Source organism: Heterocephalus glaber, unplaced genomic scaffold (genome assembly GCF_053883595.1).
Source record: "Heterocephalus glaber isolate CG9 unplaced genomic scaffold, H.glaber_assembly_v1.0 deba00001472, whole genome shotgun sequence".
Lineage (NCBI taxonomy): Eukaryota > Metazoa > Chordata > Mammalia > Rodentia > Bathyergidae > Heterocephalus > Heterocephalus glaber.
In genome coordinates, this window is record NW_028258315.1 from 74757509 (window position 1) to 74770505 (window position 12997).

General features: G+C 34.8%; 1 protein-coding gene across 24 annotated transcripts in view; it reads left to right on the top strand.

Annotated features, from left to right (window-relative positions):
- The window catches only part of Slc4a7 (solute carrier family 4 member 7), a 113769-nt gene that overhangs the window by 68043 nt on the left and 32729 nt on the right, over positions 1–12997 (top strand). For all 24 annotated transcript variants that reach the window (XM_087182173.1, XM_087182182.1, XM_087182186.1 and 21 more), the window contains 3 exons: positions 855–942; positions 5373–5519; positions 11447–11553. In XM_087182173.1, the coding sequence (XP_087038299.1) occupies positions 855–942; positions 5373–5519; positions 11447–11553 (342 nt within the window). The remainder of the gene's footprint in view (positions 1–854; positions 943–5372; positions 5520–11446; positions 11554–12997) is intronic.

Consider the following 12997-nt stretch of genomic DNA (forward strand, 5'->3'; position numbering starts at 1 on the left):
ACAAAGTTAAATACTTCTTAAATAGGCACTAGAATAATAAAAGTTTTGATGTTAAATTTGGAGTTATAAATAAAAAACTTTTTTCCTTCCAGAAGAATTGACTAAAATCTCATGTCTACCTATTAAGAATTTTTACCCAGAGCTATAGTTGAGGGATTGTAGATTTTTTTGGTGTACACTTTGTATTTTTGGCGGTGTATGTTAGACAGGTGTGTTACCACTGAGTTACACCCCTAGCCTGTTGCACATATGTACTCTTACCTTTTCTATTTGCTTACTCTCCAGTACTTAATGGGCTTGCTGTTCATTTTATTCACAAACTATTTTTGTCATCCGTTTAGACCAGATTTGTTCATTATAATCGAAAAGGTTATAGATGAGTTTCATTTGTTTTCTTTTTTCTTTTTTTTTTTTGTTCTGGTACTGGGGATCCAACTCAGGACCTTGCCCTTGGCAGGAAGGCGTAGGGCCACTGGGCTACATCCCTGGCCTGATTTTACAGATGAGAATTTTTATGAAAAATACTTACTTCTTAATTACTATTTTGCCCTAAGGAAGATAAGAAGTGCCAGTAGGGAGGAAGTTAATTCTGAATGCCTGCAGTGGCTTGGAGACTGCTTGCTCTAGTATATTAGTGATTGTAGGGACTGGGAAAAGGGTCTGAGTAGTGTTTCTGTGTTTACATTGCAATGATTTTTTTTAAATGGCTGCCTAGATTTTTTTTTGGTACCGGGGATTGAACTCCGGACGTTGCACTTGCGTGGCAGGCGCTGGAACCACTGAGCTAAATCCCCGGCCCTAGATTTTTATGTATATGTTCATTTTTAAATCTGTGTGTTGTACTCTTCCCTTAGGTTTTTGTTTCTGTTACTGGGGCCAGCGGGCAAGGCTCCACAATACCATGAAATTGGCAGATCAATAGCCACGCTCATGACAGATGAGGTAAGAAAGAAGAAGAAAAAAGAAAAGTCATCTATAACCTTTTCAGTTCAGTTGCAGTGCTCTTGTCTTTCACAGTGAAGCTTGGAAATTGTCCTTGATGTCAGCACTATTTTATTGCCTGTCCATTCTTCAAACATTTTTCTCCATCAGTTTCTCTTTCTGTACCCTGTTTTTTTTTTAATCACAGCATTTATCACACCCTGCAGTTATATATCTATTTAACTTGTTTAGCTTTCTTTCCTCCAAAAAAATGATTTTTATTTTAATCATTCCTTTTTTTTTTTTTCCCCATTAACTTTATTGGTACATTTTAGGTATACAATACAGTTACATTCATCATTGGGATCTTGTACCATTACATGAGTATCTTGGTTCTTATTTGTTTCCCCCTTCCCTTGCCCTCCCTTCACCCCCTCCACCCTTCCTTATTTGCAAAGACCTTGTTTCCATTTTTTTCCTCTTCTCATATTTTTTCCTTTCCCTTTTTTCCCTTCCCCTACCCCTCCCAATTCCCCTGCTCTTTTAGACCTTTTCTTCCTGTTACACAATATCAGTTATACATTTTTTAAATTACAATATTAAGATCTAGGAGACATTACCACAGATTTTACAGAATTTAAAAGGATATAGAAAGCATATTACAAAAATCTTTTTTGAAATAAATTTGACAGCTTCTAAGAAGTAACTTAGAAGACAAATTAATGAAACTGACTCTGGAGGAAATATAAAATTTGAATAGCACCTATTAAAGTATATTCCTAGCTTGAAAACCTACCTATATGACAACAGCAGGCTCATCAACATTTTAACTGATAAATTATATCAAACATTTAAAGCAGAAAAAAGAAGGAACACCTCTCCCCTCATTTTAGGAACTCAACATTGTGCTAATCCTAAAACTGGATAAAGATAATAGAAGAAAAAAGTATGAGCATAGATAGAAATTTGTTCAACAAAACAAACTATTAGAAGTCAGATCTGGGAGTATGTAGAAAGTGGTTTTGTTATAGGGATGGCAGTGTTGGTTCAGCATTGGAAGATCCACCCCCAAAAGTCATCATTTTAAGAGAGGAAAGGACAAAGCCATATGATCCTGTCACTAGTTGGAGAAAGAGTATTGGACTGAATTCTACAGCTGTTCATGGTAAAAGCTATCAGGAGCCTAGAAGTAGACCAGAACCTTCTGAACAGATCAAAGACGTGTACTCCATACTTCCAACAAAAACTCCTTCTATGGATGGAGACGATACAATGCTTTCTCCCTAAAGTGGGGAACAAGGGCATATATGCCTACTCTTCATCTGTCCATTAGACTTTGAAACATAGGTCTAAACCAAAATAGTCTGGCAATAAAATGACACAATTAGGATAGGATTGGCTCGGCAGAAGCAAAATCTTTCTATGTAGATGAAATGATCATCTACAGAGAAAATACTAAGAAATCTCTAGGAGCCCCTAGAATTTGTACTTGAATTTAGCAGGATTAGAAAGCACAAGGTATATATAAAAATTCAGGTCTGTGTATACTTGCTATAAATGAAGAACTGGATATTGAAATTTAAAAGTTAATGTAGGAGTACAAAGGACCTAGAAAAGTTAAAACAAAAACAAAAACAGTGTTGGAAGACATTTAGCACCCAATTTTAAGACTTCTTCTAAAGCTACAGTAATCAAGGCAGTGTTGGTGTAAGGAAAGACATATAGATCATTTGAATAAAACAGAGAATCTAGAAATAGAACCACACATATATGGTCCACTGAGTTTTGAAAGATTATTTAACATTAGCATTTTATAGAATATAAACTCGATTCAAGAGCTGAGGAAAAGATAGTGTCTTCAGCAAATGGCACTAGAACACCTGGTATCCGTATATAAAAAATTAACCTCAACCCTTTTTTTCCATACATGAAAATAACTTGAAGGGATCTATGAACCTAAATATGAAAGCCTAAAAGTATAAAACTTGAAGAAGAAATTATAAGGGAAAATATTTATGAATTCAGGGTAGGCAAGAACTACCTAGGATACAAAAACTATGATGTATGAAAGAAAAAAAATTGATGAGACTCCATCAAAATTTAGAACTTTAAATGACATCATTAAAATGAAAAGTAGCCTGTAAACAGACCATATTTACAATGCATATAACCTATGAGCAGAATATATAAAGAATTCTTAGAGCTCATTAATAGACAACCCAATTAAAATGTAGACATAAGATGATAAATAGCCAGTATAGCACAAGGAATGGGGTGCAATTCTAGAATGAGAAAAATACTAATCAGTACAATAACAAGATTGAATTATACACTCATTAGGGAGATGAAGTCAAAAGTTTTAAAAGCCTTGTCATGACTTTTTCTTTTTGTTGGATTCTCCCCCTTTGTGTTTAATTTGTCACGCCCAGTGGATTCATTCTGCTGGGTTTCCTGGGGTTGTGATCCTCATTGTCTTTTCCTAGGGTATTGTCTAAAAGTTTTTAGAGTGCCGGTTTGGTATTCATGAAGTTCCTGAGGTGCTCTTTATCGTGAAAACATCTTATTTCTCCATCAATTTTGAAAGATAATTTTGCAGGATACATCAGTCTGGGTTGGAGGCTGTTTTCCTTTAGGGCTTGAAATACATCACTCCAAGCTCTTCTTGCCTTGAGGGTTTGCATTGAGAAGTCTGCTGTGATTCTGATGGGCTTTCCTTTGTATGTGATTTGTTTCTTTTCTCTCACTGCTTGTAGAATTTTATTCTTCTGTTGGATTTCTGGAATCCTAACTATTATATGCCTATGTGTAGATTTTTTTTGATTAAGGTTAGCTGGAGTCCTATATGCCTCACTTATCTGTATGTCAAATTCTTTTCCCCTCCTTGGGAAGTTTTCTGCCATCACTTCTGTGAACAGTTTTTTTTATGTCATCTGCACTCTTTCCTCTTTCTTCCTTGACTCCAATCAGTCTTATGTTATTCTTCTTTGCATCATCTAGCAGCTCCTGGATTGATTTCTCATGTTCCCTTACAATTTTAAAGCAATTTTTCTTTTCCTGGTCACTAATTGCAATCTTATCTTCTATATGTGAAATTCTATCCTCACATTGGTTCATTCTGCTGTGCAGACTTTCGATGGAGTTTTTAATCTCTTGGAAATCTGTTTGTGTCTGTTTTATGGATTCCATTTGTTTCCTATGTTGGGATTCCATCGTGTTCCTCAGATCCTCTATTTTTTTATCTGTGTCCTCTCTAGATTTATTAATCATGTCTTGCACCATGAGCAAAATCTTTGCTGTTATCTGAGTAATTATTTCTAATTTCATTTTTCCCAGATCCTCTTTTGTTGCCAGTTCAGAGAGTCCAGGTGGTTGAGTATCAGATTGTTCCATCTCCTTTCCCTTTGGGGTTGCTGTAGGTGATCTGGAAGTCTGTTTTTTAGGCTTATGTGTCTTCTCATTTCCACGGGTGGCGGGGGGGTCGGTGCTTCTGGCACCCACGCAGCTCACCTTCTGTGCCCTAGGAGCTTGGGATGGCAGCAGGGGAGCTTCCTTCCGGGTGCTGAGACCAGCTGAGCTTCACTGCCCTAGGAGCCTGGGATGGAGGTGGGGAGCTTCCTTCGGTGTGCTGGAACCTGCTGAGCTTTTCTCAATCATTCTTTTTTTGGTGATCGTACTGGGGATTGATCTTGGGGCCTTTGCTCTGAACTATATTCCTAGCCCTGTTTTTAAAAAAAAATTTTATTTTGAAACAGAGTCTTGCCAAGTTGCTGAGTTTCCCAGGCATTGCTCAAACTTGAGATCCTCCTGCTTCAGCCTGCTAGAGGGCTGGGATCACAGATAAGGGCCATCACACGCAGCTTAAAAACGATTCTTGAGTATAAGGAACTCGCCTTACTTGTCTCCATTTCTATCTATAATGCTTAGAATTATTCCTAACAAGTAGTAGGTAATCAGCAAATATTTTTCATTAAATAATTTGCATCTCTTTGCTTATTCCTTTAGGGTAAATAACATTTAAATGTCAAAAGAAGGGCTGGGGATTTAGCTCAGTGGTTTTGCTGCCTGCTGCGCAAGCGTAAGGACCCGAGTTCAATCCCTGGTACCAAAAACAAACAAACAAACAAAAAAACAAAACTTAAATGTCAAAAGAGTAGCATTACATGCCATAGTAATTGATTTCTTAATGAATTATCAAGTATTTTCTGTGTAAAATTTTTTTAATTGTTCTGTCCTAGCACGTCACTGTTTTCTTTTGTTTGTTACTGTTAACTCATCTGATAATACTAATAGTAGGTTACCTTTTACAGTTCATAGCCAGGGCGGGTGGTAATACCTACCTGAAGTAAGAGTTTAAGTAATTATCTTTATTGTGAATGTTATCTAAAGTGGATGTACTATGGATACAATTTTCTTTCATCTTTAAAATCCTTATCTCAATTTTTTTTCTTTAGATTTTTCATGATGTAGCTTATAAAGCAAAAGACAGAAATGACCTTTTATCTGGAATTGATGAATTTCTCGATCAAGTAACTGTCTTACCTCCGGGTGAGTGGGACCCTTCCATCCGCATAGAGCCACCAAAAAGTGTCCCTTCTCAGGTAAGAACTCAGAGCCTTCCTGTGAAGTACTTCCTTTTATTAATTTTGGTTTATTGAGAAAGGGTCTCTCTGTGTGGTTCAGGCTGGCCTTGAACTTACAGTGATCCTTCCGCCTCAGCCTCCCAGATGCTGAGATTACAGGCTTGCGCTACCATGGCTGGTGAAGTAGTTTCTTTTAATTAAGACATTTTCAGTTAAAATTTTAGGTGTTATATATTTTTAAAATTCAAAAAACCAAAACTATTGGCTGAGGAGTGTAGCTCTCTGGTGGAGATCGTCCCTAGCATGTATGAAGCCCTGAATTGATCCCTAGCACCATGAATCACATATAGTCACATGTACAAAAACTATTTAAAGAGGTGTATTTAGAGCTTTATATGTGCATCTGGCTCCTTTAACATCTTACCCTTTTATCTGCCTCCTATAAGTCCCTTTGTTGTTTTTTGTGCATTCTTCTAGTTTTATTCAGTTCATGTAATAACTGATTTGTTTCTTTCTCTTTCTTACCAAAAGTTAGCATGTTATGCACCCCTCCCACCCCCCGGTACCGGGGATCGAACTCAGGACCTTGCACTTGCGAGGCAGGCGGAGGAACCACTGAGCTGAATCCCCAGCCCTTATGTATACTGTTTTGTACATTGCTTTTTTTTTTTTTCCACACAGGTTGAGTACCTGTAGACTGAAATTCAAAATAGTTTGAAATCTGTAACTTTTTGAATACTGATAATAATGCTCATGATACTGAATACTGACATGCTGCTCAAAAAGTTTCTGATTGTGGATTTTCATATTAAGCATGCTCAACCAATCAAGTCTATGCAAATACACTAATATTTGGAAAATTTTGAAATCTCAAACATTTCTAGTCCCAACCCTCTTGGATAAGAGCTACTCAAAATATCCTAGAGACCTGTTTATCATGGAAATATTCCTTATTCTTTTTTCTACAGCTGTGTTGTATTCCGTTTATGTATATACCATTGTTTATTTTATTCCTGGGCTCTGGTTATTTTTAGGCTTTTGCTATTAAAAACTATGCTACTGTACTCATATGCCATTTCAGTTTTGTACAGATGCATCTGTAGGATAGATATCCAAATATCAGATTGCTGGTTCAAAGAGGCATTCATTTGTAATTTAAATAGATATTGGCCAAATCTCTTCTATCACTTTGAACTGTTTTGGACTTCCACAGTGATGCCTATAATCCTACATTTTCATTAACATTTGTGTGTTGCTGAACTTTCAAATATTTCTCAGTCTGATTGATATTTTTATCTTGCTACATATATTTTAATAATTGTAATTAGTAAGGTTGAATATTCCTTATTATCTTTTGTTCAGCACCCCTCTCCCCCACACACCTTTTTTTTTAACCATTTAAGTCATTCACTAATTCTTTGGAATTTATCATAGTGTATTATGTGAAGTTTATGCATCTCATTTTTTTCTTTTTTCCAAATTGTTGTCTGGTTGTCCCATTTCATTAAAAAAATTAAGCACTACTCCTCTCTCTTCCCTTTTTGTTTGTTTTCTTTTGAGAGAGGTCCTCACTATGTAATCTGCACTGGCCTTGAACGTGCTAAGTCCAGGCTGGCCCTGACGTAGTGATCCTCCTGTGCCTCAGCCTCCGAGTATGGGGCTCCAACTGTGTGACACCGGGTCCAGCACTGCGCTCCTTGAATGGTGACGCTGCCTTCAACTTGAACTAAATTTCTATCTACACTTATGCTTTTTTCTGGATTTTTTTTTGTTGTTGTTCTATATTGGACAAATTTTGTTTGTTTTGAGATTTTTAAAAATATCCGATAAGCATATTTTAATATCTGATAAATTTAGACTTACTTTTGTCCTCTCTTTTATTTTTCTGATTTTTCTTGGCTATCTTTGCATGTTTATTTTTCTACGTAAAATCAGCTTTCTCTTTTCAGAAATAAAACCTCCTGGTTTAAGAAAACAGTTATGATAATAGTTAAATTTCTCAGTGAACCGAGGGAGAATCAGCATCTTTATGACATTGAATCTTTCTGTTCAAGAACATGGTATGTTCTCCCTGTTGATTTTTTGTTTTTCAACTTGGGCTTTGTATCATTAAGGAATACTTTTTAAATCTGTTATTTTAACTTATGTTACAACACTACAGTGACAGCAACACCATGGTACTGGCACCAAAACAGACATGTGGATCAATTGAGGAAGCAGAGACAACCTCAGACATGAATTCAGCTGTTTGATCTTTGACAGAGAGGCCAAAAACATGTACTGGACCAAAGATAGCCTCTTTAATGTGGAAAATTGGATATCTGCATGCAGAAGATTGAGTCTAGACCCATATATCTCATCATTCACTAAACTAAAATGAAAATGGATCAAAGATTTAAATGTTAAAATAGAAACACCTAATCTTCTGGGCTATAAAATAGGTAGAACTCTTGAAAACAGCTATAGGAAAGGTTTTGTTTATGAACAAAACCCCCAGTGGCACAAGAGATAACACTGAGAATCAACAAATGGGATCATATCAAATTAAAAAGCTTCTGCATAGTAAAGGAAACTGTCAGTAGAGTGAGGAAACATACAGAATGGGAAAAAAATTTTGCTAGCTAGGACTAACATCTGTAATATATAAAGAACTCAAAATAAAATCTCCAAAGTAAAAGTCCCAATCAAAAAACGGTCACCTGAAATGAATAGACACTTCTCAGAAGTACAGATGGCCAATAAATACATGAAAAAATGTTCAACATTGCTGCCCAATAGAGAAGTGCAAATTAAAGCAACACTGAGGTGCCATCTTACTCCAGAAAGAATGGCTATTATCAAGAAATCCAATAAGGGCTACCCTCTCCGGACCCCTCCTGCCCCTCAGGAGCTTTCCTATCAATAAATATCTTCCTACTTTAAAAAAAAAAAGAAATCCAATAATAACAAATACTGTGAGGCTGTGGGAGAAAAAGGAACTCTTCTATATTGTTGATGGCTCTGTAAACATGCAACCACTGTGGAAATGATTATGGAGATTCCTCAAAAAACTAAAAGTAGCAATTTCGTTTGACCCAGCTATTCCCCTTCCAAGTATCTTCCCCAAAAAGTTAAAGTCAGCATATTTCAGTGATACATGTATACTTATGCTTTGGCAGCACAATTCATAATAGATAAATCTTGGAAGCAGCCTGTATGCCCAACACCAGATGACTGGATAAAGAAAATGTGGTATTTATACACAATAGAGTACTATTCTGCTACAAAGAAGGATATATGAGACATTTGTAGATAAATGCATGCATCTCTTGATCGTAATGTTAAGTGAAATAAATCAAATATGTGGTTTCTCTTATATGAGGAACCCAAAATATAAATAAGGAACAAAATAAAAGATAGATAATAGGAAGTTGGGAGATCTTTTTCAAATGGGAAGGGGATCAAAAGGCAGGGAGGAGCCACAGAGGGAAGAGAAAAGGGATAAAAAAAGAATTGAAAAATTGAATTAGAGGTTTTGCAAATAGGAAGGGGCAGTAAGAGTTGAACGAAGGAGGAATGAATAGGAGGGGAAGGAGATGAAAAAACAGTTAAGATGTATTATTTACATTTACAAACTTCACAGTAAATGTAATTATTTTATACTGCAAATATGTACTAATAAATCACCCCCAAAATATTTGCCTTATCTACAGTTTACTTACATCTTAATGAATGTATTCATAAGTATTTTCTCTTCGTTGTCATATTATAAATGAGGTCTTTGGTTCATTCTCTTGTCTGTTGCATATATTATGTATATGCTCTGTTATTATATGTATTTTTGTCTTACTATCTTTATTTTATTGTATGTAGTAATTTTCAGTCATATCACTTGCTATAAGAGAGTTTTATCCTTTTCCAAATTTTACACCTCTAGCATTTTTAGGTTGCCTAATTGTATTAAATAAAATCTATTACATAGTGTTAAGAGGCAGTGAGCTTTAGGCATAGCAGTTTTTCCCCCAGTGCTGATGGCTCAAACCCAAGACTTTGCACATGTTAGGCAAGCATGCCACCACTGAGCTACATACCCAGCCCAGCAGGGAGCTTTAAATGGGCATCAGTGTCTCTAATATTTCTTTTATTAAGTAACATACTGATATTTGGGTCAAAACACACATTTTATCATGGTGTAGATATCATATGTAGATATTTTTAGTATAAATGAATATGGGGTTGTTTGTTTTTTTGGTACCAGAGATCGAACTCAGAACTTTACACTTGCGAGGCAGGTGGTAGCACCACTGAGCTAAATCCCCAGCCAATGAATATGAGTTTTATAAAACACTTTCCTAATATTGCTTATCAATTATTTTGGTAACTATTCTTAAATGTGAAATGCTGTATTCTTGTAGTTAATTCAGTTTGGACTTGAAAGTCTCTTATTTAAGTGTTTTGCATTGCTTGTAAGTAATTTCATCTGTAGATTTTTATGCCATCGTGTTGGTATCATCATTGTACATGTCTTACAGAAAAGAATTTCTAAGTTTCCTTTTCTTGATGGTTAAACAGCTGAAATGGTATGGAATTATTTGGCTCTAAAGTTTAGAAAAATCTCTTTGTAATATTTTTTGAGCTGGCATATTTTGTCATATGGTAGGCTTCAGCAAATTCATTATTTTTTTCTATGGAAATTGGTTTGTGTAAACTTTATTTTTTCTGAGGTCAGTTTTGGTAAATTACATTTTCTAGTATTCATCCAAGTTTTGTGCATCTCTATATTTCCTTCATTTTGTGAAGTTGTTATCTCTTTGCTGTATCTTGTTTGCTAATGGGCTAATCATCTATCATCTATTTCAAAGAGATACAGCTTTTAAAATTTATTTCAGATTGTTTTTTTTAAAATCATATTTTTGTTTGTTTATCTATCTGCTGTTAGCTGTTTCATTTTATTCCTTCCAGTTTCCTTTAGGGAAGATTTTTGTTTTCACCTTTTCTGGCTCCTTGATTTTTTGTTGTTGTTGTTGTTGTTGTTCTTTTTAAATTTTTCTTAATGTAAATGCTTGTCTTTGGGGAATTTTTTTTTGTACGATGTTTTAGCTTTACTCCATAGATTATAATGTGATTTATTTTATTTTTTTCTATGGATTCTGTAGGATTTTTTTTGACCCTTTGGTCTAAGATGTAAATTAGTTTTAGTTTTAACATTTTCAGATGGTAATCCTGTAGATGACTGTTGCTAGTGTGTAAGTGCTGAACATGTAAACCAGTATGTATAAATGAGTACTGTTGCCAGGGCCTTTGACTTCAGGGACCTCCTGGATCGCACATCTCTCTGTCTCTGTCTCCTTCCCTTCTGCTTTCTCCTTCTCCTTACATATGCATGTGCGCGCACACACATATTCTCTTAGCCCTGGTTACTTCTTGAGGTAACAAATGGAAAGCTTGTTTCTGTGTCTTCATATGAAGAGAAGCTCCTGTATCATGGAAATGGTACTCTTGAATTTTAAATAAAATATAATGGAAAAGTATAAGCCACTTTTGGGCTTTTTTAAGTGAAGTAGTTTAATGAAAGAAAAATAACATCTTTAAAATTAATATGTAGTAAATTTTCAATGGCTAACATGAGCAATATTTTTAAAAACTTGAGTTATATGCTTTTTAGAGAATATATATGTTCGTAATTATTGCTGAATAGTAACTTGAAGTGGTATGTATCAATATGCTTTACAGTATATTGATTTTAGAATATGAAGTGCAGAAGGCTAGCCATAAATTTGAAATATGAATAGAAATAGGTATTAGATTCACAAGTACAATGTATTTTAAAAAGTTTACACCAGGAAACATTTCTTGGAGCACTGATTAGTTATATAAGCCATGTAAGATTTGATGTTCCTTTGAATCAAAGATGCCATCCAAATTTTTTAAAAAGAGAATTCTGAAAGTGTGTTTTTATGAAATAGGAAAAGAGAAAAATTCCTGTGTTTCCCAATGGGTCTGCCCCTACGTCTGGTGAGACTCCTAAGGAGGCTGCTCATCATGCCGGGCCTGAGCTCCAGAGGACTGGACGGTGGGTACCAGTACAGACATCTTTTTGGGACTAGGGGCTGGTTTCATGAAAAGGGAACATTTTTTTTTCTTTCCTAGTATTTGGAACCTAATCTTGTATAGTGTTTCTGTCATGTTTTTTAAAATGTACACTATTGAATAAGGTATGTGATGTTAGGGGAAATGTTCATGCATTTAAAAATAATTTTAATAGTATGTACCAAGCTTAAGATAAAATAATGGACCTTGTGTTCAGAAATCACAGTTATATAGTATGTAGGTTAATTTACATTGCCTCTACAGAAGGTTCTTAAACTGTAGTGTCATTTTACAGTTCTCCATATCAAGTTAGAGAATTATGGGAAGAAAGAGGAATTACAACAAATGATTTTTATGTGTTGTGCATAGATTTAAAACTCTTAAATGAACATTATATTATGAGATGCTGTACAGATAGAGGGACAAACATGATATCCCAGTAATGATTTCTGGAAACCTTGTTAGCAACATTAAAAAGTTGGAGTAAAGAACAGAAATATTGCTAAGTATAAACATTTTGTTATGGTATTTTCATACTGTAGAAAAGCTTATGTTTATTGATACTTATGTCTACAGTGGTCAATGTGGAATTAAAAGAATTTGAATCTTAAATTTTTGTTGATAAAATTAGGATATCTTAGACACCCTATTAGGGATTTTGATGGTATGCCTTAAATGTTACTATATATAAGAAAAATAACTAGCATAGTGAATACAGACTTTCAAAAAGCTCAAATTCACAATGGATTGACTAATGAAATGTTTTAGTCTATGTGAATAATGAAGTAATAAAACTTCATCTCTATATACGTAGTGCTAGTCTCCTATTAGTTATTGTTTCTTTGAACTTCAAATACAAATAGTGTTAGTCACTGGAAGCACCAAATTAGACACCCATTGATCTCACAGTCACCTGAGAGGCTCTGTAAGCCATCTGTTAAGTGATCAATTATTGATTGATATAGATTCATTTTCTAGATATTTATTGGCATTACAAGCAATGCCCCTTGCTGTAAGTTATTTATGTAGTAACTTTCACTTATCAGTGTATGTTTAGGATTTATTTCAATATTAATTTTACAAGTTTAGAATGATAAAGCTTGAAACATCCAAAGCATTAGAAAGTGTACAGTTAATTTTTTTGTCTATTGTCTTGCCCTTGATAATTGGAATGATTACCTGTTTTATGAGTCATAGAACTTTAAGTTATTGATTCAATCACCCAATATTTAATTAGCACTCACTATGCCCCAGCCAGTGTTCTGGACACTGGAGATATGTCTGTGAGAAAGAAAAGTCCTTGCTTCTCCTGGACTTTATGTCTTTTGTAATATTTTCAGATTAGATATATCCACAAATGTGATTCTAAAAATTGAAATGGCACAGCTTTGATGTTTATTATGGATTTGTAATTTACTCATTAAAAC